Source organism: Periplaneta americana, chromosome 13 (genome assembly GCF_040183065.1).
Source record: "Periplaneta americana isolate PAMFEO1 chromosome 13, P.americana_PAMFEO1_priV1, whole genome shotgun sequence".
Taxonomy (NCBI): domain Eukaryota; kingdom Metazoa; phylum Arthropoda; class Insecta; order Blattodea; family Blattidae; genus Periplaneta; species Periplaneta americana.
The window spans coordinates 89,664,104-89,691,979 of record NC_091129.1 but is presented as its reverse complement, the minus strand read 5'-3'; the positions used below and the strand labels follow the sequence as shown (position 1 = coordinate 89,691,979).

General features: G+C 34.2%; 1 protein-coding gene across 1 annotated transcript in view; it reads left to right on the top strand.

Annotated features, from left to right (window-relative positions):
• SmydA-3 (SET and MYND domain containing, arthropod-specific, member 3) overlaps nt 1-12,885 on the top strand; it is a 77,005-nt gene extending 64,120 nt beyond the window's left edge. The window contains exon 7 of the mRNA XM_069843499.1: nt 529-12,885. Within this exon, the coding sequence (XP_069699600.1) occupies nt 529-770 (242 nt within the window). The 3' untranslated portion in view covers nt 771-12,885. The remainder of the gene's footprint in view (nt 1-528) is intronic.
• Nucleotides 12,886-27,876: the final 14,991 nt, after the last annotated feature.

The following is a 27,876-nucleotide window of genomic DNA, read 5'->3' as shown; positions in this document are numbered from 1 at the left end:
ATTGCGTAATTAATTGATTCAATACTTTATATTTTCGTTTACAGTAATTTGTTCGAAACGTACAGTATTTGATGAGACGTTTTTGTTTACGTTCTCCTCTCGCAAGTTTTACGGAGTGGATGATTGCAGTTAGGCCTACACTTACCCCCACTGCAGAGCAATGACCTCAAGGAGCGTTGCAGCGTTGCAATACATTACATTTCATATTGTCAAAACTATTGAACATAACAAAAAACTTATTTGACAAAACTTGTTCGCATTGACTTGATCTATTGCTACTGTGAATTAATGTAATAAGTTCTCTTTCATCCTGTATATATGTAATATATATATATATATATATATATATATATATATATATATATATATATATATATATTATATCATGCATGGTTGTTAATTAATTAATTAATTTATTTATTTATTTATTTATTTATCTGGTCGTTCGATCACTTATTTATTTAATGTCATTGAATTTACACTAAAATGACTTTCTGCAACGAGCTGACATCTGCTTCTTCGTTTCAGGCATGACGCTGTACGAGTTGCACGCTCCTGTGATGCTATTCGCACGAAGCCAATGGCGATACAAAGAGATCGACGACAAGAAGCTGAGAGTGAGACTGGAGGAGGCTGAAAAGTACCTGAAGGAGGCCGTGGACATCTTGAAGCACGAGCACCCCTCCACGCCAGAGGGCATGATATCAGCCGTGGGCGAACAATCCATCCAGCAACTCCGCGAGTCCATTGAGACCCTCCCCAGCTCGTAGAGACGCCGCCGAGCCGAGCTCTCTATTCTTAGTTCTTCTCGTCTCTAAAAATACTTACTTTTCTTTTAACGATTCATTCCCTTCGCATGTGGAAAACTACCACAGAAACCGCATAAGGTTTGCTGGTACTTCTTGATGAAATGTAAACAGTGTTTTCTCTAGTCAGTAATTTTAATATAAATATCTAGCGATGACAGGAAAAATTACTTACACCGGAAGTCGTAATATGGAATGGCTCAAAAGTTTTCTTTCATGCTGTTGGAAGAACTTAAAACTAGTTTGTGGCTGTCACATTTACAATACAGTTTCATTATATATATGGAAGAATACAGGTTTTTTTTTAGTGTGCAGTCATATATTTAATAGTAAAACTAATTTTGTGAACCAATAAAAATGTACAACAGAATATATGAAAATTTACATTGCATAAGTTACTTGATACAATTACAATTATAACAGAATTATGTAGAAGAAAATGTGGAAAAATTATTATCTTGTAATTCATCATTTCATCAGTATCTTAAAACTTCTTATTTTTTTGTTTTATGGCATTATCCTCCTTTGAGATGTCTTCTTGACATTTCTCTGCACGGTTGAATATGCCACTGAAGTACTCAATCAGAACCACTAGACAAAAAATTAAACTCTCTATAGATATTACCTCACTAAGTTGGCAACCCTGACGCACTCACAGGCAATACGCAGTTCAAACATGCAATTGTTTCTGTTATTTCCGGAATCAGGCGTTTCATCTAATGAGTTCCATCTGATATTTGAAATAATAATAATAATAATAATAATAATAATAATAATAATAATAATAATAATAATGTCATTACGATACTTTTGGGGCCGATTTTATGCAGTAATAAAAATGTCTTTAAAAAACCTCTGGAAAAATGAAGCAAATATTAAACAGAAAGTGACAAAACATTAAAACACATTGTTTCAGCATCACTCTGCTGTTCAGTGTCCTTGATATTAATGGAAAATATATTAAATCTCTAAGCATAATTAAATATGTGAATAGCAAGACAGAATTATAAAATTAGATAACAAAAAGGATCTCGAAATATTTACAATACAATACACAAAATTGCCCACCTTACTCCATTATCTTCTGGCCTAGTTGCCTCATACGTTCAGACCTGTCTTCGGACAGTTGACTAAACAACAACAACACGGGATGGCCCCTTGGAACTTCCCTGATTGATTTTGATTGTCTATGAAAGGAAAACCAAAGGTGCGGGGAAATTTGTACCGTTTTTATTGAGAAATTCAACTCACATATTCCATCACTGAAGTGGATGGCAGTGGTGATTGTCGTCTGTCGATGCGGAAATTAAGCAAAGTAAGAATTACCCTTATAAGGTATAAATTATTCAATAAATCAAACCAACCAACAAACCTCAGCGACAAGTATTTGCAATTGAGATCGTAGAGCGCATTAACGAAAACCAATATTTGTTAGTAATTTTATCTTTTCTGACGAGTTAACTTTCCATTTGTTCGGGAAATTTAACTGGTTCTGTGTCCGAAACTAAATGTATAGTGTGGTCCTACGCTGGATATGATAATATTGGACCTTTATTTTTTATTGAGCCTACTGTCACAGCAGCTCCTTATCTAGATATGCTAGAAGAATGCGTATTTTCACAGACTACACACAAACAGCCCACCATAACCTTCCAAGAAGATGGAGCACTGCCTCATTGGAGCATCATTGTGCGTACAACATTGGACAACACTTTTCCAAACCGTTGGGTTGAAACGCTGCGGTACAATAGCATGGCCTCCTCGTTCTCCCGACATTGCTCCGTTAATTTTTTTTCTTTGGGTCTATATCGAGGATATTGTGTAATGTGTAGTCCACCAAGGTGATCGACTTCAACAATTTACGTATCGCATTGTGGAAACAAAAGTAACTATCACACCAGATATGCTGCAGAGAACCTGGATTGAAATTGAATATCGTTTCGTTATTGTTCGTCCTATCTAAGGAGCACATGTAGAAACTATTACTTCTTGTTTCTGAGAAATTGTTTGAGTTGTACTTCCTAATAGAAGTGATAAAATCCCCTCACAGTTCCCTATTTCTTTTGAGAGGCGATTGAAATCACGAAAGATCTAGATGGCTATCCGGTATAATAGACACAGTAACAAAACTGAAAAGTCTAAAGTTTACAGTTCTAAGACAGTTCATACTTGTTTGTAAGGATCGATTCATTATTTCCTGACAACAGTAATAAAATTAAGCTTTATTTTTGTGCGTATTCATCTGTGATAATCTGAAAAAAAAAAAAAAACATCTGCAATATTATATTCCATTGAAGTTTATCGAGGCTTTTGCAACATCGATATAACAATTAAAAAAATGCTAGAAACTATTAGAATAGATAGACATGAATCCCTGCTAGATATTAATATTTCTTACTTACTTACTTACTGGCTTTTAAGGAACCCGGAGGTTCATTTCCGCCCTCACATAAGCCCGCCATTGGTCCCTATCCTGAGCAAGATTAATCCAATCTCTATCATCATATCCCACCTCTGCTATCGAGGGTAACTATTGCTCTGGATCCATTGTTTAGTTTTAATGTTGAGTATTTTCCATTAAAAACGCAAAAATTCGCATATTTTTTGGTTGGGCCTGGGCCACCCGCTGGTTACGCCACAGCAAAGATCTGCACACTAACAAAAACCAACGAAGTATCAGTGTATTGAAATGTATTTCCTTGGATGACACTCGGTGATCGAAAGATAAAAGGCTGGCATATGAAAGAATCTCAGAATATTCACTATAACTGACGTAAGACACAAAAATTAATGATGGCAGATATAAGTGGTTACGAAATTGAAACTAAATGGAAGACCTCATAATTCCTAAGAGCACTTAACAAATTATTGAGCAGTTCGACAGTTTTGAGTAGTAGAATTAATCACCAGTTTTATTCGATAGTTATTTTTATAATATAGGCTACATTTATTTTCATTCGGAACGATCATGATTTGATCCGAAGAATCACGCCGTCAGTAAAAGTGGGATATATCACGAGAGTTGAGATAAGGATTGAATAGGAAAGGCTTCAGTAATGTCCTTACTACTTTTTACACATCAAAAATATTTCTCAAAAGGTTTTACGTACAGAAAATTATATTATAACCAAAGTATTGTAACTTTGGCATATTTGGAAGAGCCTATTGTTTTTCGACGGCATGATTTCAACTGGTTCTGTTCAAAGTGATCACAGTAGTATTGTAACTTTTCCTGTCTCATCTAGATACCTGATGTAATCCACTAAATATGTACCTGCAGAGCTGATATGTGCTTTGAATTGCTCGAATGATCTCTTCATAAGCGACCAAATATTATTACAGTTACAAGCTAGTCAATATGTACAAAAGTAGAAAGCCAATATAGTCTTACTCTGGTCAGAAAGTGCAGCTTAGCCCTTTTAACCTCTCTTATGCACACCTATTACTATATTTGTGTATATAAGTTTAGATGTTAACACCAGTTTTTCTTACGTTTTGGCAATTTATTTGGTTTAGATATTAAATGTTTATTTAGATTCGAAGTGCAATTTTTCTATAGCGACGGCCACATCAATAGAAGCTACTTTATTTCTGGTTATTAGATCTATTTCAAACTCAGTATCTGTATTTTTCAATAATTAATATCCTATTGGGTCCCTCAAAATGAATACACCGATTTATACATTTTCACTATTAAAGGATCTTCACAGATAATACAAAATCAATGTAAAATATAAATTTTATTACTAGACGCATTTTTGCCCCTCACGCAACCACGCTTTCTAAATAATTTTGTTCATATTACTTCATGTTATGTTCGGTATACTTTGCCAGATTAGGCAACCCATAATTGTAGGAAGTTTTAATATCTTAATATATATTTCAAACTCAGTAAATCATGACTACGTTATAGTATATCAACTTATGTAAGTCAGAATTAATGTACAACTGAGAAAAGCAACTACTCCTTCACAGTGAGACATTACTTAGATGTGTTATCTGTCACGGCAACGTCTTTAGTTCAGAAATAGTGGTGTTTGGAAATCACAACAAATGCGTCTTTTTCTCGAATTAGAAACAATATGGGCTCAGAGTGTAGAGATGGTGGAAATTGTTTTAGGAATACAATTTTGTTTTAAGAATCATATACCGTTAATTGTATTCAGTTCCAAAAAGAGTGTCAATTGTTTAGGAAAAATTCTAGTCTTACATATTTAATGTAGAAGTAACTTAGAGTGTGAGGAACGCAAAAATATTAATGATATAGTTTCTATGTCAGTATATTTAGGTCAGTAGTAGTGTCAATAATAATATCATTAATCTTAGTTATGAATTATTCTCGAACATATTTATACGATAGGCCTATAACTTTTCTAAAATTAGACAGGCCAATTATTTTATAGGTTGTCATGGCAATGAATTTACTTCAGAATTATTGTCTACTGTTTTTTGCGAATAACATTGCTATATATATTACGAATTCTCGCCTCTCATTGTGACAGTGAAACTTTGATTTTTCTCTAGTGTCTCATTTGTTGCGGCCGTCGCTAAATACTCAGTGTTATTAATTTGTATATAATTATTTATTTGTTTTGAAACAACAACAATGCCAGAGCAATTGGAATAACAACAGAATTTAATACAAATTGTATGTACAAGAACTGTAAAATCTGCGTTGTAAATAATTGTAGTACAAAGAAACAAAATGTCATACTAATAGATCGATCTCTGGATGATTTAGTCAGAGCCAGGCCCTAACTTTCTAGTAGGATTATGGTATAATGATCCATTCAGTGAAATAAAGTTAGTGATTTTCAAAAAAAAATAATAATACAAAGTAAGGCATAAGAATAATTGAAGAGCAAATCTAATAAAATAAATGCATAAGTTATATGTTGTATGTATATTTTTAGATGTGTAGTTCACGTAAGTCATTCTTTTTTGAAGATGGAGGCATCGAATTCTTCCAAAATGATGATCATTTCCCTAGATCTCATGACAGAAACATATGGCTTTTGTGCTTTTTGTTGCTTAAAATGAATATTTCTCAAATACATATTGAGAAGTAATTATTTCTTGGTATAGTATAAGCAAATGCCAGGTAGTATAGTAACCCAGTCAGAGAATAGATAAGAAAATTTATATTTGTTACATGTTTGTTTTCTGCTTATGTGTAAAAAAAACCGTGGACTTCGCACTCTGACTATTTGGTAAGCATGCGTCACGATAAGATCTGACGTAGCACACTATAATTCATTAGGAAATACAGGTTGTGTAATGTAGAGTCGGTTACAGCTCCATTAGCAGATGATTTCGTTGGAAGTCACAAGATTTCTCTGCTTACAATCATGCTGTTAATTTTTCTATGTATATTGTAGTCTAACAGGTACTATGGAAGATTCGATTTAGAATATTTTTTTACAAAAATATACGTTTTCACAGGACTGATCCCAAAAAACTTATTTCTTGGTATAATTTGTTTGCTGCTTCATTTTGGCACGACAAATCCCAATAATAATAATAATAATAATAATAATATTATTATTATTATTATTATTATTAAATACGTCACAAAATTCATTCATCTTGTTACAAAACAACATTGATGTTCGTTTACTTTGCGCTGGTATTTGTATACTGAAAATAGTTTTAATGTGCGTTAAATTTATTCACAACATGTGTCGAACAAATCCAAGTTTCTATGTGAAACATGTTTAAAATAAATAGGCGATTCAGAGCCGGGCGTGGAAACAAAGTACAGTCAAATCTCCTTATAACGATTATCGTTATAACGATAAACTCTTCTATTGCGATTAAAAATATAGTTCCCGGCATAAAATGTATTTCTTCGATGTAAAAATTCTCCCGATATAACGAATCCTTATTGAGATACATCTCTATTGAACGATACATTTTAATGGTCCCCAGTGTAGCATTTTCTCTCTCTACTACGATAAAGCCCGGTAAAATGAAATGTTTTCCACCTAATTGCACTTCAGTTCTACAACCTCTGGACATGGGAATAATAAAGTGTTTCAAGGGTTACTACAGGACCAGGCTTTGAGAGGATTTTAATTAACATAGGGAAGAAGATCCCTAATCCTCACACAGTCAATCGTAAACAAGCTTGTGAAATGATTGCTGCCAGCTGGTCATATGAAAAGCCTGAGACAGTACGGAACTGTTGGAAGAAAGCTGGCTTCTCATCCCTTGAGGTTGGAAATGAAGCCAATGAAAGTAGTTCCACTGAAGAGGGCATTAATTCATTGTCTTCTGCCCTCACCATATACAGTGTTCAATTGGAAAAGAGCCTTCCTCCTCCAGAAAAATACATTGCTGTTGATGATGACATTTTAGTTTTCCCGAAGCCTATAGAGGGAGGCATAATTGCTGAAATTAGAGGGAACCCTGATGACCAAGAAGAAGAAGGGGAAGAAAATGATCTGGAGGAACGAGTCACTTCAACTATAACTCCAGTAGAAGCAGTAACAGCGTGTGAATCACTTCAACAGTTCCTGTCTAGTGTTAGTGATGTTCCAGAAGAATATTTAGTATCTTTGGATTTAATATAGTCTTTATGTGTGTCAATTTCAGTGAAGAGAGCTCTGAAACAAACTGACATAAGTGAATTCTTTCAAAAAATGTAGGACAGTACAATGCAGCATATTAAGAGGGTTCCATTGATATAATTTTAACACTTTGTACCATAATATACACACCAAGTAAAAGCTGAATAGAAAGCCTCTTACTAATTTAACTATTATTTTTAAACCCCTTTTTATAACAATACATCTCTTTAAAACAATATTTTTCTTTGTTCCTCTAAATATCACTATAGAGAGATTTGACTGTATTGGACTTTGCGCAATCAGCTACGGCCAGCTATCTCCTGCATGCCATGTCTTCATGTTCTTTCCCCTCACTTCTTTGGTTGCTGTCATTTGTACAGGGTTGCAATACTTCTCGAATTTTCTGGGATCGTACCGGCATCGAGATTTGCGTTCCGAAGATAATTCTCGGGACCGATAAATACCCCGATTTTCAGCGAAAAAGAAAGAAAAAAATAGCATTTCCTTTCGATTCACACGATTTTATTCTGTTCAATTTATGAGCACGGCAACTCAAAAGGGTTAAAAATATAGAACTTGATGAATATTTACAACATTCATACAAGTTATTTATTCATCCAAATATGAATTTAACCAAAACCAAGTGCAGGTAAAATCACCCATAAAGTTATGAGTCTTACAGAACATCGGTTTTGCACATACAAGGTACTTCAAAAGTAACGCATACCGGTACCGTAATTGCAATTAAAATTGAATGAGGGAATTTGGGACAAAAAGCCCAGTCAATCTTTGTACCGTACTTAGAAAGGAATATTTTTTGTATCAACAGTAATCTCACTAGACGTTTTGATTTATCTAGAGAAAATCAAAACTCGAGTGGGATTTAATTGACTATTACACGATTAGAAGAAAGTATATAAAGATTAGAAGTAACGAAGTACTCCAATACAATAAAATATTAATTGACTTACGAAAATACAACTGTTTTCAAATGTATTATTGTATCATCTCAACATTACAAATATCACGCTAGATGCATGCTAGATGGCAGTAGTGAGCAATGCCTTCTCGTCGAGAAGTTCTCGATCTATTATACACGATGGCAATGTTACTAGTCAAGAAGGCTTTGTTGATTCAGTTTCATTTTTATTAAAATGCAACATTCCACTTCAATTATCCGAATCCCAGTAATCAACGTCACTTGACAGATGATTTTCAATAAATCTTAATATTAAACAATCTCTGATACGTGACTATCCATAATATCATATAGCAGAAGCTATAACATAACCTAACTTATATACACAAGTGAAGGGTACACGGGAAAAACGAACAATGTCACATTTGCATTAAAGGTCAGATAGTGATTTATTTCAGTATATTACTGCAAAATTTATTGATGTTTCTACTTGAAATGAATTAATTGATGTGTGTATACGAGGTTTTGATTCTCCTTTACCACTATTGGTAAAAATAACACTAAAGTTTGCAGTAATACAGTGAATTAGATAATGACCCTTAACAGCATTGTAACATTGTTCATTTTTTCCCGTGTACCCTTCAAGTGTTAGAAAAGTTTTAATTAACGACGATGACATAAAAATAAACATGAATAATTTTAAAAGGGATAATTATTGAATGTACAATTTTCAAATTTGAATGTGGTTGGTGGTTCAATTGATGTTATATTGGACGTGTGCGTAATAGAAGTGGAACTCGTTGATTTAGGCCTACATGGTGTATTCAACTTATTCAGAATTTCCGAATGAATAATTTTAAAAGGAATAATTATTGAATGTACAATTTTCAAATTTGAATATGGTTGGTGGTTCAATTGATGTTATATCGGACGTGTGCGTAATAGAAGTGGAACTCGTTGATTTAGGCCTACATGGTGTATTCAATTTATTCAGGATTTCCGAATGGTGCTCTTCATTTATTTGTAAATCGGATTTCAGAAGATGCATAGTATGATAAGTGATTTTTATTAATTCTTGTTCTTGAATGCCAATGCGAGTCATATTTGAAACTGCTGTGCACCGACTGGAGTGGTTTGTAATTATATATATATATATATATATATATATATATATATATATATATATATATATATATATATATTACGTCCAGACCAGCGCAGTTTCAAATGTTGGCAAACAAAGAAACAAATGCTAGGGACGCGATAAAATTAAACAAATGCTAGGGACGCGATAAAATTGTGCGATAAGCAGCCATGATTGGTTGAAATACGTCCTTTCGTACCGTTTTAATGGTCAAAAGTAGTATGACGTAGTAAGAGTGTAATAGTCGAAACAAAATATTTATGCGATATTGTTGTGCAGTTATGACGCCGTCAAGAACATTTTTAGTGGCACCCTATAGTTTTAATATCATCTAAAAAATCATTTTTCATATGTAATATTTAATTTGTTTTGTAAAGAAGCACTTGGTTATGGTTATTATGGTGCCAATTCGTTAGTCCTTACATTGTGAAATCAGTTTTATTGATAAAATTGACATGAAACAAGATGTTCTTAACAAAAAATTAGAGAATGATATGATTTGATGACAGAAGACGCAAACTGTAAGAGGCATGCAAACTTTTTAATGAAAGTCATCCAAATCGATTAACTGTGCGTAGAATAGAAGCAAACTTAAGAGAACATGGACATGTCAGAGACATAAAAAGATCATTTTCTGTTAAGAACATTTTGTTTTATTTTTATTTCGTCAATGTGTGTGCGTGTGTGTGTATATCTAATGCTCTGGATTTAACAATGAAGTCATCATCCTTCTTTCTTCCCAATATTTTGATGGAAGGTCCACAAATGTCCTAAGAGTTTCACAATTAGCCAAGTGCTTCATCTCCATGTCCTCTTCTCTGGTACACAGTATGCATTTAGGTGAATTCAGAGGTGGGAACGGTCGGTGGACTCAAGTAAGCCCTCCCGGCTAGGTCCGAAGGACCCGCTGACCAAAGACAGGTGTGGTCTTCCATTCATATAGGGGGTTGAGAAAGGATAGTACAACCACCAACTCTTAAAAACATGGTGTCCTACAAGAAAATGGTTAAAATCAGCTCATCACAATGCTGCAAATGTTATTTCGTCAATAAAACTGCTTTCATAACAAAAGGACTAATTAAACTTGTCAAACAATAAAATTGTTACCATAGTAACCATAACTATAGTGGTTCTGTACATAATCAATGAAATATATTACATAAAATATGCTCTTTCATATGTTAAAAAAAAAATAATAATAGTAATAATAATAATAATAATAATAACAACAGTTTTATTTTCCCTGGCAGAGTTAAGGCCATCAGGCCATCTCTTCCACTCAACCAGGATCAAAGCACTTACAGGAAAATACATATCGGTATAGTGTTCTCGTTGACGTCGTAACTTACACATAAATAGTCGTAAAAATATTTTGTTTCGACAAAAAATATTCCTTTCTTAATACAATATTTCACTTGTGAGATCTTTTTGCCACAAATCCCCTCATTCAATTTTAATTGCAACTATACGTTATTTAAAAAAAAAAAACCCTGTACGTACATGTACGTACAACATGTATTTTCCATATAAATTCGTATTCAAATTGCACGTCTGTGGCAATATTAACGAAAGTTTCTGAGCATATGCTCACACGATAGTCATCAGTGAAGAATATTTCCTTCTTTGCTGCGGCCGGTTTACGATGAGTGACGTCACGCTGTTGCACTATCCATGTTTCCGTTGAAAGCCAGTCACGATTCGCAGTCGATAATACTGTGCTAGACTCTCTCTGTCGCGTTAGCACGTATCGTTATTAGCAAACATACCTTCAACTTAGAAAGTGTGAAATATATGCACAGTAACTACACGTGTTCTATTAAGTACACCCACAAATTATTTTACATTTAGAAAAGTCAATAACCCCATCTATCTATTTCTGGACACTGAAGAAGCGATATCAGTTGCAATGTGTTTGATTATAGATTTTATTCGTTTTTTACTGGTTATTTTATGACGCTTTATCAACTGCTATGATTATCTGGCTCTGAGTGAGATGAAGGTGATAATGCCGCGGAATGAGTCCAGGGTCCAGCATCGAAAGTTATCCAAAATTTATTCTTAATACATTGAGGGAAAACCCCGGAAAAAATATCAACCGGACAATTTGTCCCAACCAGGATTTGAACCTAGGCCCACTTATTTCACGGTCAGACATGCTAGCTACTACTCCGCAGCAGTGAACTTTAATCGTTATTAATAATTCTGGGTTATGTATTAAACAATAAGAGAAATAATTAAACAAATGTGGCAGTACTCGCACACAAGTCACAGAAATGTCATACAACGCTTTTACGTGCAGATTGCAATCGATGTACCCTATTTACTTTATAGTTATATTAAAAATACTTTGTGATCACCAGTGATGCGTCTTCAGAGCAATGTTGTATATTTCGCTCTTTGAAACTTGATGCTCGCGCGATCTGTCGGTGTGTCTCAAAACTAAACAAACTTCATGCCCCGAGAATTAAATTAATATCAGTTTAAACGATTAATTTAAACGCAACTTACTCTGTTATTCTATTAATCCCGTCATTGAATGCTTCTTTATCGTAATTGTGTTATATTAATACATCAAAACAGAACAAACTTGTTTACGTTAGTTGGGAAGCAAGCCACAGAAGAAATATAAATGCACGAACAAGCGTGGCTTTGTTTATGAGCCTGCAACGATGCTACCACGTCACAACTCAGAATGGGCCGTTATTTGTTATTGCCAAAGCAACCGTGATAACTTCCTGTGAACGTACTTCCTGTGTCAATCATAAAGTATTTATAAGCAACTATAGACTAGCGAGATCACGTGATTGTACATCGGAGCGCCTCCGTAACTATGTCCAATATAAAATTGAACGGCACACGATTTCAAGATATTAATAATAATGTTTTAATTAATTAATTATAAACATAATAATATGTCAAATCCATATATTATATTTACTAGAGATAGCTTATATCAAATAGACGAGAAGTCATATAATTAGGTGTATACTGTAAACTAGATGTTGGGGCCTGCTTCTCGAGTAAAGCTTCCGAGTTTCGTACTAAGATGCTGGCTGCAGATGTGCGTTTTTATCTTTATTTGTTGTAGCGTTTATATTTTATTTCTTATTTGTAAATATGATAGGATATTTCAGTTCCATTTGTATTATTCCATGTTAATACTTGTATATTTCTCTCTGTTACGTTAAGTTTTATGTTACAATGTTTACTTTTGTTATATAATTTTAGACAGAAATACTTAAAAGTAGTTGTGATATCTTAATTCGTTTCTACCTGTAATCCTTTATAATACTTTATCATGATATTGTATTAAAAGGAAATATATAGATTGTATAGAATTGTTATATTCAGAATCAATAAATAGTAAGGTGAAATTCAGAACTATTCTCACAAAATAAAAGCTCTTGTTTATGTAAATTTTGCAGTGACAATAAAGTTTTACAAGTAGTTATTTTATTTTATTCAATAAGATTATAGATATTTATGCAACAAGTGTATAAACTTGGGAATTATGGAGCGAGAGAATGTTCATAATCAAGATTATACACGAGTTTGAATGCATTTTATGCAATCCTAGCATTATAAATTAGGAGCAAATTACAAAATGCCTTGAAATTTTCAGGCATATTTTTTTCTCATGTAATAACATTGTGATTTTTAGGAGCTGTGGTTTATTTCCGTTTCCCAGACAACCTTCACTTGTTTCGTGGATGCCGAAACGATGGATGTCGTCGTTTCTGCGTTGCTATGTTACCTTTACAGCACGCGTGCCATAAAAAGAACACGATGCGCGATTTTAGTCGCCATAACAACCTGTTTATAAAACTGGAATTGCATAAAATAAATTATGCTCGACCATGCCGAAATGTAGTAATTATACACCTGGTAGCAGTCCTTTAATGCATGCCATTAAAGTACACCTATTCATTAAAGTTCAGGTTTTCGATTATTCTCGGATATGCAATCGAAAGACAACGAGGGAAACGTCACGGAGACTGGAAATCCAATACTGTCGCAGAAAGTTATGTTCTGTTACTATAATAATTAGCGTTAATTGTAAATAATATTCAAATAAATTCAATTTGCCATCTCGTTTTTCAATGTCTAAATCAATTTCAAGGTTATATAAAGATTAATGCTTATTTTACTCTTTAGATTATATCAAGGTCAATGACATTTGTTTCTCGGAAAAAAATCAATACTTTCGCGTCTGCGCACATTTCACAATTTACGAGATATTGCACAAGATCAGTTCCGCTCCCCAGTCAGATAAGAATAACATGAATACTTATGAATAATTTCAAATTAGAAATATGGTCGAGCATAAAAAGTCGTATGAAACTTGCCTATAATGGTAATTAAGACGCTCGTATGAAAATTATGAAACTCGCTTGCGCTCGTTTCATAAACAAACATACTCGCGTCTTAATTACTATCATTATAGGCTCGTTGCATAATGTACTATTAATTTACCGAGTGCAGATATCACCAACTGAATGTGTTCTGCTTGACAAAACTTGTATTAAATAGTAATACCTATTCGATAATATAGGTAAAACGGTAAATTTCCGTCAATTGTCATAACTTATCTATGATTTTAATTCAGCTGAAATGAATACTGTCACATTGCATTTTGATGATATATTAGGAGGAACGGTCCCCTACATTACGGTACAAAATACACGTGACGTCATCAATTTTTCAAATAGCACTACATTCTTTAATCATGTTACATTGATTACACACATTAAGACGAGTTCAAAAATGCATCACAATGTCACCTTTCTAATCCATAATAACAACAAAACGAAACAAAAACGTATTTCCAATGTGATAATGTTATGCTTTGAGAGTCACAGAAGATGTTCCAAATGGTGACCATTCACATTAATGCACATTCGAAGGCATTCCTCGAAAGACCGTATGATTGCCCGGCATGTTGCTGGCTGAATGGACACACAAGCCTGTCGAATGCGTTGCTGCATGTCGTCTGGTGTTGTCAGAATGTTCTGGTACACACTGTCCTTTACAGTTCCCCACAGGAAGAAGTCGAGTGGCGATAGGTCCGGAGAACCTTTAGGCCACTGTACGTGGATTGTGGCGTGGACAGTTGTTGTGGTTTGTTTACATGTTAGACAGCAAACATACAACACACGACGTGTACGGTCGTCAGTCGTCTTTCGTTTTGTGTAAGTTAATGCACAAGATGAATGGGGCACCACAACAAACGGCACTTTCTGATGGCATTCATTTTGCATTTTGTTATTGTTATTGATTGGGAAGGTGACATTGTGATAGATTTTGGAACTCATCTTAATCTGTGTAATCAATGTAACATGATTAAAGTATGTAGTGCTATTTGAAAAATTGATGATGTCACGCGAATCTTTTACCATAATGTAGTTATATGCACCAAATATCTACACTCATGTTAGCCCCTCGTTCTAACATAACTCTCAAAAACAAAGATTGCAATACCTATCCAAACAAAAAAGTTATAATATGTGCACAAAATAAATGGGACACCCTGTATATATAATAGGTTTAAGCACGCAAGTAAAGGGTCGTATAAAGTGTCGGCTGTTGTATGTAGGCTTAAGTACACAGTTAATTTACCATATTATTATTAGGCCTACTCATTAGTAAGGTTCGGATAAAGTAGCTATGTCGGGTTAGGCAGTATAGGATAGGGCCTTGACTTCCTTCAGACTAAGTAAACACTACTCCCTTCAACTATCTAAAACTCTACCTGACGGGAAGAGCGCTCCCCACCCCCTAGCTAAAACATCAATGAATGGACAGTACAGCCGATAGGAACTGAATATACATACGTCGTCACTACTGTCGGCTGGGGGACACGCGACAACTAGTTAATGTTTGCAAACAAAACTCACGGACCAAGGATGCCTATTCTGATGCAGTTACTTTATCCGAACCTTACTCATTAGTCATCCCGCTGCATAAATTGTACGAATACTACTAATCCATACTTAACAAAATACAAAGTTGAGTAAGACTTACGTAAGACAATTTATTATTTTTAAAGTAATATTAAAGTCACAGATTGCAGAAAGAAGTACCGGGCTGGCGCCTTGGCACGACTACACCCCTGGTGGGCGGGAAATTGTTGAGAAATTTTACCTGAAACAGGGTTTTTTTTACGTGCCGTAAGCTTATGGTATGGGCCTTACAGGTTAATTTCTTTTCCGAAAGAAGCCATTCCAAGGATTTTATCGCCTTAGGTCCGTATTATAAATATGGTTAATCTAAAGATTAAGTTAAACCTAACCGAGAGTTTAACTTAACGCGTCGTATTATAGACTATCGGTTAAGTTAAACCGTAGCGGAATATGGTTGGTATTGGAATGGAATTTACGGGAGGGGGCCAGCACTGCGACCTGTTACGATCTATTGCGCTGACCCTAAAACTAGCTGCATTACCAAACCCAAACGGGCTGACTACACTAAGGCCCGTTACACAGTCATCCGTATGCTACGCGCTACGGACTACGAAACCGTAGCAAAATACCTTACATATATGGGAGCTTACACAGTTCTGCGTACTGTACGCATCCGTAGGATCCATACCGACGTCCCACTACGCGCTACAGACTACGGAGAAGAGATGAATACCTTGGACAAGTGTGGGCTTACACAGTCATGCGTACTACGCATAGCGTAGCGGCATAATAAGCAGTAAAATTCATGTTTGAAAGCATTATGATTTTGGATACGCAGCTGTTATCAGTCAATTAGATAGAAGACAATGTTTCTGGGATCCTTTTTGTGAATAATACAAAAATAGAGGCATTAGAAGTTGTGGTTTGATACGTGTGACATTATATTGAAAATTTTTGAAGAAATGGACAATAACACACAATGAAATGCAGGTGAGTGATGAAGATGAGAGAAGACATGGCAGAAGTTCCAGAAAAAAAAATCTTCCGTTGAGGATAATTTAGTTAGCTGTTAGGACATTTTTCAGAATTAGAAACTACATTATCGTATGGAAACACAGTCTTTCGAATACAAAACATGAACATCCCCTTTTATTCCGTCCTTCCCATTCACATCACTTATTTAGTCTGTTCATTTCCATTTTTCGGTGGGCTAATATTCAGAAAAATCGTACATCAGAATACACAAATATCAGTTCACACTGGAAACATTTCCCAAACAGAACAATAGTCTTCCTTGATGTCAATTCTCCGATCTCCATCAACCTCCAAAGATACTCTTTCACTCACAGGAATTTACCTATTATGGGCAACACACTACTGTATATAAAAGCTCTTATCTATAAAATAAGTTAAGGAATATTTAATTAAGAGTACCTAGTCAATATAAATATTTCCTCAGTGTAGCCTATTTAAAACAGATTTAATCTAAATCAGTGATTCTCAACCGGGAAGAGGGCTGCAGCCCTGAGGGTGACCGACCAACTGGTAGTGGGGTGCAATGAAAAAAATAATGGTGGTAATAATAATAATAATAATAATAATAATAATAATAATATAACAATTTTAAAAGTTGTTCTTTGAAAATTTTATTATCTGACAATTTTACATTAACTTAAAACAAACTAATTAAGTTTTTTCTTTTTGAACTGATACCAAATTTCATATTACTACTTTGTATGTTCTTCATTTTACTCCACACCTCAGGCCAGGGAGCAGCACTAAAGCAATGTGAGGAAAAAAAGGAGCCTCAAAATCAAAAAGGTTGAGTAACATTACAGTAGTCCACCGCTGTGGAGTAATGGTCAGCACGTGTGGCTATGAAACGAGCGGGCCCGTGTTCAAATTCTGGTTGGGACAAGTTATCTGGTTGGGGTTTTTCCGGGGTTTTCCCCCAAACGAATTGAAGTAGAATTGCTAGGTAACTTTCAGCGTTGGACCTCGGATTCATTTCGCCATTATTAATTCAGATATAATCATCATCATCACCATCATCATCCATACACGGTGCAGCGTGCTGTACTTGTACAAGAGCGCGGCAGTTCGACTACCCAATCATTCACAAGAATAGGGTGGTAAGCACAATAAGCTTCAGGCTGCAGTGTAAGCCTTCGAGTCCCTCCCCCGTACAAGAGAAAGGAAAAACATTACAGTACATTCTACACAATCTACACCTTAGACTTAGAGGCCAGCACTAAAATAAAGTGAGGAAATGAGAAAGGATGAGAAACTCTGATCTAACTTATATAGATTATAACAAATATAATTGATGGTTTTGTAATTTGTTATAATGAACAAGAAATAATAAAATGTCGATTATAAATAATTTATTCATCTGAGTAATTTTTATCACCTTATGTTAACAGCAAACCGTTCGGTACGACGTAATTATGTAGATCCAGTTCAAGCTGCATTTATTGTAATTTTTCCAATTGTTCATCAAACGATTGAATAAACATGCGAAATTCGTTAAAGGAACTTTCTTTCGGTCTCGCGCAAGTCACTATGTAGATTTATAAAAGCTTCCTTCAGGATTTTTAGAGTTAGTAGCGGGTGAACACAATATGGTCTATTATGCACTCTTTTTAATACAAATAATGTGCAGCCAAAAGCTTTCCTTGAAGCACGCTCATTTTGAAACAAACAAGCCGACTGATATAATTAATCTGCTACGGATTTACTACGCGTGACTGTGAAAGCAAACTGCCTACGGATCCGTAGTGCGTACTGCGTAGCATACGGATGACTGTGTAACGGGCCTTAGGTTCGCTGCGTACCCAGATGTCGAGCAGGCAACCCCCCTCGTCCCTAGCCCAGCCCCTTACTTGTGTCGCCAGCCTGCGATTGGGGAATGCTATGGAATGATGAAGATGCATAATATGGGGAAAAACGGGAGAACCCCAAGAAAAACCCCAATTGTGATCATGTCCGCCACAAGTGTCTATGGATTTTTCAATGAAAAATCCCAAATCTGACCGGGCCGCCTTCGTGGTACGTTGCATCATTTGAAAGGGCAAAATTATGACAGTTATTTTTTATTTAGTAAAGGTTATGAATATCATTTTAAGATCAACTTGGTTTTCTAAACGGGAACCTAAACTTTCAAAATCAGATTCTGATGTTATGCAAGAAAAAAAAAAACTTCTGTTTGAATTTATTTTGAAATCCACATTTTATAAAATATTTAATAATGTTGGAAAACATTAGTACCTGTACATGGTAATGCTTTGAAAGACTGTATCTGTATTTTCCTGTGTTACTTTAAATTTGAGTTGTCAGGTTCTCAAAATGAAAATAAGGAACAAATTTATGATTGCTGTGGAACTAAATTAGGTGATTACTGATAGTGGAGAAAATATATTTCCTTCAGAATAAACCACAGTAAAATTTATTACTTACAAAACTTGTGTTACTTACCGCTACTCATAACTTTTTCCTAAAAATGTATATTTTATCATGGCAGTAAAGTTTCTTAATTGTAATTGTAAATTATGTTTTATTTAACGACATTTTTGTTCAAGCTGACCTTTTCAATTCGTTACTTGATAACTTCATTCATTGTTAGTGATTTTTTTTTCTAAAGAACTGTTTTTAACATATCTGCTAAAGTATAGAAATATTTCTTTTTCTGCTCCCCGACTCTGACTCTGACTCACCAGTGAGGTTCTTTTTGCTAAAAATTGAGCAATCATCAATACCAATAAAATATAAAGCTGCAATAGAGAGATTTTTAAATAACATGGAAATAATTTTACCTTTCTGGTTTTAAATTTTAATATTTAAAATAATTCTCATTATTAACTTAAACATAAAAAAACAAGGAACACTTTGCCGTACGGTACCTACCTATTTTATACAATACGCGAAACAAAGACTAAAAATACCGTACTTTTCGTTAAAAAATGTACGTCTGGGAACCATTTAAATATAAACCTCAACATTTACGTGCGTCTTATGTAATGAGAGCTTCCCTGATAATATATATAATCTATGTTATCGTTAAAACCCGAAATCTGTCAAAAGCAGATTCAACTAGTAAAACCTAGTTTTAAAAATGTAGATAGAATGCGAGTTTTCATAAGGTCTGGAATCCGTGACAGTTTAGATTTGGTTTATTTAGGCTTTTGTGTGGTAAAAACCTAAACAAACCAAATCTAGACCTTACGAAAACTCGCTTTGCATAACTGGTTTTGACGGATTTCAGATTTTGATGGTAGTATATATATATATATATATATATATATATATGATATTTTGGATACGTTTTTTACCCATTGCCTTTTTTTCGCTATTTAAAAAGAACTTGTATTTTGAAAGGCAACAATGTAATTTCATTTGAATAATAAACGGAAATGTAGCGGTTATAATATTAGCGCTGGCCCAATAATAGACAGAATTTACCGATCTTTCAGTAGTCAGTAGTGGTTGTTTAATTTTGAATTTGTCAGCAGCAAAGAGAGAACATAGATTAGAAGTAGAGCAGCACTGAATATTCAACATGGAGATGAAGTTTCAGTAAGTAACAAATTGAAGTTTTCTTATTTATTTCGTAAAATTACTCTAATTTCGAAGATACATAAATCAGAAAACAACTGGCGTAACTCTGTAGAATTTAACTGACCAGTCTTCACTCGACGTAGGGATTAGAAGTTATTCTAAAATAATTGTTTTTTTTTTCATTATTGGTTTAACCTGAAGTAAGTTAACCGATCAAAACCAATTACTGGTTATTTTGTTCTTCTTTTATTTTTAACTTTCTGAAGTCGGCAAATTAGGGAAACAAAATTAGAGGTTATTGCCAATAGACATCAAAGAATAATTTATAATGAACTGTGAATCAACCAGAAGATAGCTAAAAGAACGTCATTAGAGCTGAAAATCATCAGTGACGTTCCTAAACAAAATAAAGCTAATAATAGATCTAAGAGATTATGAAATTGCATTTAGTAAATTAATTCACTTACGTTAGGGTTAGGAGTTAAGGTACGAGTAAATGAAGCCCAATGCTGTAGAGTAACGATTTACATGTCTAGCCATGAAATGAACGGGCTCGTTTTCAAATCCTGGTTGAGACATGTTTCCTGGTTGGGGTTCTTTCGGCGTTGGACCTCGTACTCATTTTGTCATCATTACCACAGCCCAAGTTAAGTTCATTGTGCAGTGTGCTGTATTAGAACTAAAGTGCGGCCATTCGGCGAGAAACATCATTCACAGAACAGGAATGGTACTTAAGCACAATAAGCCTTAGGCTGCGGTGCAAGTCTTCGGGCCCTTCTTCCATAAAAGGGTAAAAAATGGTAAACTCCTTTACAACAAAATTTTAACTTCAGTATTTATTGGTTATAGGAAAATAGTCTGCTTGTCGGAATGTGTTATAATCAAGATTACTACAGAGCGTTCCAGCGATAAGTATCGGTTTATTCTTCGGCAGCTGGGCGGCACGGTGCTTGAGCGACCGCCGGCAACCGGACCCTTAAACTCACGGCGTTTCACCGAATTAAAACTTACAGACATACTTACTAACCATAATAATATGTTGTATTTAACATTAATTATTATATGTTATATTCATTACAGAATTTTGTACTCACCCTCATGACAGTAGCACCTGGAAGTTTTGGCTCTTTAGGTTCTAAAAAAAAAAAACTTATTTTTTGGATATGAGGGGGTCATAAGCAAAGGGGTACAAGTGATATTTCTAAGAACATGAGTTAAATGAATCCAGGATACGCTAAAACATTTAAAATTTTACTGGCAAAGGGATACATCTTCTAACCACACCAAGATATTTTCAGAGTTGTTGAAGAATCCATTAGAGCAGTGGTTCCCAAACTGGGGGTCGTGTAAAGAGCTGAGGGGATTGCGAGGTGATTAACAAAATAAAACAAAAAACATCTTATTAATATACACTTATTGTGTGATCAGAAACATAAACAACATTTAATAGGTCTATAATAAAAAAGTTTCCGTAGCTCTACACTGAAGAGAACATAATTTTATCAATGAAACAAATGTGCCTGTTTTTCAGGGAATATCTCTCAAATTTGGACTCTGTATTCGATACACACATAGTGATATTACTTTCAAATTCAGTGAGATTTCTCGTCTTTGTTGTGATGGCAATCATAGACGAGAAGGTTATTTTGCATATGAGGTTGAAAATGTTATAAACAAATTTGGGAGCTTCTTTTACACGCCCGGGGTATTCATGCATTCTTTGGATCCACAACTGGTCTACACTACGAAAAAGGTCTACTTTATTTCAACATTTCATCGGTAGATACATATTCAAATTATTGTTGTTATTGTTATTATTATTATTATTATTATTATTATTATTATTATTAGGGGTTTAATATTATGATGATTATTACTATTATTATTATTATTATTATTATTATTATTATTATTATTATTATTATTTTTAGCTTGTTGAACGCAACTGTCTAAAAATGGATATACAGTAGTATCCATCTGTGACAGGCTTATTGTTATGAGTGTCTTCCGGAAAATACTCAAATTGTTTGGAATCGTTCAAATTTAATTTAACGAATCCAGTATTTGCTATATCACATTTAGGGCCTAGCTAAATTTTCCACTGGAATGCATCACATTTCCTCTTGTCAAGTAATGTAGATCAAAAATCAAGTTTTGACTTTGTCCCTTATGTTCACATCTTGGCCTTACAAACTGGTACTGTTTAAAGTGTTTAAGTGTTCGAAAATATCAGCAAAGTAGTCTAGTAGAATGATTTTCGTGTAATATTTCATGTCGTTGCACTATATTTTTCTATTTTGGTCGTTTTTTGGGTGGTTTTCACTAATTTCGAGTAAAATTTTCTTTGTTTTCGATTTTACAAGAATTTGTATTTTTCGAATAGTCGCACACAGCAGTGTCGCCCAAAAATGGGTCGCGCCTTCAAAAAGTTAGGAACCACTGCATTAGAGAATTGCAAAAAAAATGAAAATATTAGGAAACACTAAAGTTGCAAAACTAAGGAAAACAAAAGTAAAATATTATACCTATTCCAAAATGGTAAAATTATATTTCAATGCTGTTGTAAAACCCAAAACTGTTCATCACAATCCAATCGCTGTGAAGCTTAAATTTTTGTTTTAACAAGCGTTTTACTCGCTTTATTTCGAAGAGGTCAACATAAATGACAACTTGTTTGGCCACCCTTGGACTATATACAGTGCACACTGTTCACCCGGAAACAAGTGACTCCCACCAAGGACGTCTTTCAGTCAGGGGTCAAGCTTTAAACTTCCTCAGCCTTGCAGCTGTATGTCTTCGAGAAGGAAGCTGTATGTCAAAATTTATTCACTGCTCAATCGTATACAATATTGATTTTAAATTCAAATTGTTGATTGCTGTATCGAAAATTTGTCAAAATAAAAATTTCAATTTTTTGTTACAAATCGTAAACAATTTAAATAAGTTGCTTCTACAACTACATTATTGATTGATAACCATACATCTTTACAATACCGGTAACACACTTACGAGAATTTACGGGAAGGAAATTGAAATATCGTCTGAGTGAGTGAGTATAATCTTTTGGCTGTGCTTTCTTGTATTGTATTGTATTGTATTTATTAACATTCCATGGTATTCATACATGCTTATAGCTAGAATATGGAACAAGTCAAAAAAACTTAATACTATTATAAAATCTTAATTTATAGTCACAGTCTAGATGAAATACTGTATATACAGACGAGATTTACAATATAGTCTACTAGTACAACACATAGTTTTAGTATCAATTTCATGAAATGTTATTGAATGTCGTGAATTCACCTACAGAATAGAAGGCGTGAGAAATTAGGTACTTCTTTAATTTGGCCCTAAATAATTTTATGTTTTGAGTTTCATTTTTTATATCGATAGGGAGGCTATTAAAAATTTTTACTGCCATATAACGCACTCCTTTTTGATAGCACGATAGACTTGCCGATGGAGTATGAAAGTCATTTTTTTGACGTGTATTTATGCTATGAACTGTTGAATTAGTTACAAAGTTTTCACGATTACATACGAGGAAGACTATTAATGAAAAGATATACTGACAAGCCATGGGCATTATTTGTAGTTTTTTTAAAATAGTCCTACACGATTCCCTAGATTTGGCGCCTACTATTATTCTAATTACTCTTTTTTGTAATAGAAATATATTGTTACTATCTATGGAATTTCCCCAGAATAACACTCTCTATCTTACACCATTCCATAAATCTACTGTATGATAGGCCTATATATTATATCATATTGCTTACTTGTTTGCTGGTAATAATTCCAATGTTACTCTTTCTGTAGCTTCTTTTAATTCTTCGTATTCCTTTTCAGAATTATTATTAATGTTATGTTAAAATGATTTGTTCGTATATCTTCTGCCTAGTTTCGCAAACATCTCTACTCACAATATGAAATGTTATTTCTAATAGGCCCTACTTGTAGCCTATCATAAATAACTATTTCATACATTTATATTTCTTTATTGCTCTATTTCTGTAACGGTCAGTTATCTGTTAATTTTAGTAAGTATGTTTAGTCAGCAGTTCTAAGGCTTGTTGGAACCTTATAACAAGTAACACCAATACGACATCACTCATCAGACAACTTAACTAGGAGATAATGGAGTAGCATGGGCAGCTCATTTCCCCATCCATTGCATACATCGCTGAATAATATTATATATATATATAGTCCAGTGGTCGTCAGCACTCAGCTGAAATGGGTAGAGTGCATGGAGGGTAAGGAACTCTGATCAGTCGTGCACAAGGGATAGAGAGACAGCATACCCGCTAGGGCTGTGTCTTGTCCGCTGGTAAGAGACGCTAGCACGAGCGTGCGGTGTTTTGATGACCGCTGCGTGTAGTCGCACGGACTCGGAAGTGAGGCATTAGTTTCAATGCGCCATTCGCACTAGGCGACCGATCAACACAACTAACAACCTTCTGCAGTCAGTCTTGTTTCATAGCTTTGCGCAGGACTTGTACTAATTCATTGATTGTATTTGTATATCATCAAATGAATTTTTCGATATTCGGAAATAATTTTAAAAAATTCCTTTCATCCTCCCGTAGATCGTCAAAAAGTGTATAGAATAATCCCTTTTCAAGTCGAGCATTCATAATAGGGTGAAAGTAATATTACCTTGCCCTCCTAGGTTTCCTAATTTCCTATAACAAAGAAAGGAACAATGCTTCTTCATTAATCAGCGCAGTCACTAATGGCACAGAGGGAAATGTGCAGTCGGTGAAATTAGTCGCTCTATCAACCGTCACATCGACGAGTGCGATCAATCGTCTAGTGTGAAAGAGACTTGCACATCGTCAAGTGAGATGTACTGTCTGATATAGTATCAGCAAAAACTTCAGAGGATTTTAAAAATTGTTACAATTTTTGTTGAGAGAGTTTTTACAATGGAAGTGTAATAATAATAATAATAATAATAATAATAATAATAATAATAATAATAATAATAATAATAATAATAATTTAAAGCTCTCTCGGGAATCTAGTGGCTCGATATCTGGACTTATAATCGCGTGGATCCGGGTTCGATCCCTGGTATACTCTCGTTTTATAACTTGTGTTGGGCAAAGCCCATGGTCCAGGTAACACAGGGTTTTACTCCAGGAACTCCGGTTTCCCTGTGACATTCCAATAAATCTCCATCATCAGCTCATCTCATTGCGAGTGTAGCGTACACCAGCCTCCTATGGCACACCATGGACAACGACTATGTTGGTAATTGGTCTTGTACACAACTGGCTTCATTTGGATGAATGACGAAAAGTCAAGTATCCGCTATTAGTTAAAAAGAAATAATTTTTTCTGGCAAAAACGATTTCGAAAACGTTGTTAATACCGTTTCTTCACTGTTATTATGTTCACCGCTGTGGAATAATGGTTAGTATGCCTGGCCGTGAAACGAGCAGGCCCAGGTTCAAGTCCTGGTTGGGACAAGTTATTTGGTTGAGATTTTTTCCGGGATTTTCCTTCAGTCCATTAAGAGCAAATGCTGATTAACTTTCAGCGCTGGACCCTGGACTCATTTCGCTGGCATTATCAACTTTAACTCATTCAGACTCTAGACAATCAAAGTAGTTGATAAAGCGTCGTAAAATAACCAACTAAAAATTCATTTTTCACTTAATCTTATGTAAAATACAATTCATTGTAAAATTAATGAAAGTCATTTAAAAAAAAAAAGTCATCATACTTGTTACTTTTGAAAAATAAAAAATTCATTAATTTTGCACTAAAATTATTTTCCATTAATATTCATTCTGTGGTAGATACAAAGTTTTGAGCGAAATTTTTTTAGAAAAATATTGGAAGCAGTTTGAGATACAGATACTTTGGAATGGAGGAAACTACATTATAAAGAAATGTATGATTTTTGCAATGAACCTGACATTGTGGCCAGAATTAAAGCAAGAAGACTGCGATGGGTTGGGTATGTGGTAAGAGCTCCAGAAGAAAGAAGGTAAAAAGGGAAACTCCTTTAGGGAAAAGATCTAGACTTAAGTATTTGTACAACCTGAAGGAGGACCTACAAATTTAGAAACTTGTGATAAATGGAAAATTGTTTGTCAATCCAGGGTGCAGTGATACTATATTGTAAACTCATCTGCGAAGAGTTTTCATAGCTTATAAGGCTTTATAACAATACTAGCTGTACCCGTGCGCTCCGCTGCATTTGTTAGAAATAAATATAAAGTAATTACATAATTAAAATAGGACATCTGGTCCAGAGAACATTCGTGTTTGATAGAAGGATAAATCGTTTAATATGTCACTTAATTTAAATTGTATTTAAATAATTAAAATGCGATCATTTTGGTCCAGAGACCACTCATTTAGTGCAATGATAATTCCTTTTAACATGTTTTTTAATTATTATTACATGCAAATAATTAAAATGTGATCATTTGGGTCAGAGAACATCCGTTTTTGGTGCAATTTGGTCTCATCAAAATTTTGCTTGGAATGAAACGTATCGGAAATCATTTTTAAATAAACTTTTGTTATGTAACATTTTTCACAAACATCAATTATAAGTGAGATATTTCGGTTTATTTAATTCAGGCTCCCTTATAACCCCCCTTTTAAATAAAGTATTTTGAATGCTATATAGCCTAAAATCTAACTTACAACGAACTTCATTTATATTCCAATTTTCATCGAAATCCGTTCAGCCATTATCGCGTGAAAAGGTAACAAACATCCAGACAGACAGACAGAGAGACATACAATCAAAAATAAAAAAAGCGATTTTCGGTCTCAGGATGAACAATTAGGCTATACATTTTAACACCAATCGTTAATTCTCTGAGATGAAAATGAATGTGTTCATAAACATTATTTTAAGGAATACAGGAAATGAATATACAGAATAGCCTATCAAGTTTTCTATGCATAAGAAGCTATTTAATCTTACCTGTCCAGGATTCACTCAGAAGTTACTGTAATAACATTATAGCATTATGTCCATCTAGAAAAACTACACTTTCCAATGGTGAAATAATAATTAATTAATTTAGCTTCCGATATTACTTCATACAAACACAGAAACATTCTGTGTAGGCTATGTTTAATAGCTTTCGATTGTTGTTGTCCAAGGCCCCTTATAGATGGCGTTATCTTAATTTTAAAACTCATTTATCTCATTAAATATCAGTCCTATCAAAATTTTATATAGCATAAAACTTATCGGAAATCATTTTTAAAGAAACTTTTGTTATATAACATTTTTCATGAAAATTAATAATAAGGGAGTTATTTCGATTTATTTAATTCATTCCCCCTTATAACTCCTCTTTTAAATAAAGTATTTTGAATGTCATATAGCCTAAAATCTAAGTTACAACGAACTTAATTTATATTCAAATTTTCATATAAATCGGTTCAGCCATTATCGCGTGAAAAGGTAACAAACATCCAGACACATACAAACAGAAATTAAAAAAAAGCGATTTTCGGTTTCAGGATGGTTAATTATACATGTTAGGACCAATTATTTTTGGAAAAGCGAAAATTACCAGAAAAATTTCGGCTGCAGATTTATTATTAGTATAGATAATAATAGACACAATGTTCTTCTAGTATTCTGGAATGTCATTATAAGGGACAATATATATATATATATATATATATATATATATATATAATACCTTCTCTTTTTTATATAATGAACAATTAAAAATAACAATTAGAAGCTTCACTCTGACATTAGTCTCATGTGGCCCTTAGCCCGCTGTTTGGTCACTCATAGGGTGCGCCGGACCTCTCGATTGTGTGTCACAGCGGGCGTGTTAGAAATATACCTCGCACGCAGACAACAGTCACCTCTCTGGATGGGCAAGATAATGGGTTCGAGGCTAAAATTAAAACAAACATTTTGATGAAAATAGCAGCCACAGGCCTGAGCCGAGCCGATGGGGGGTGGGGTGAGGGGTCTCGGCGAGTA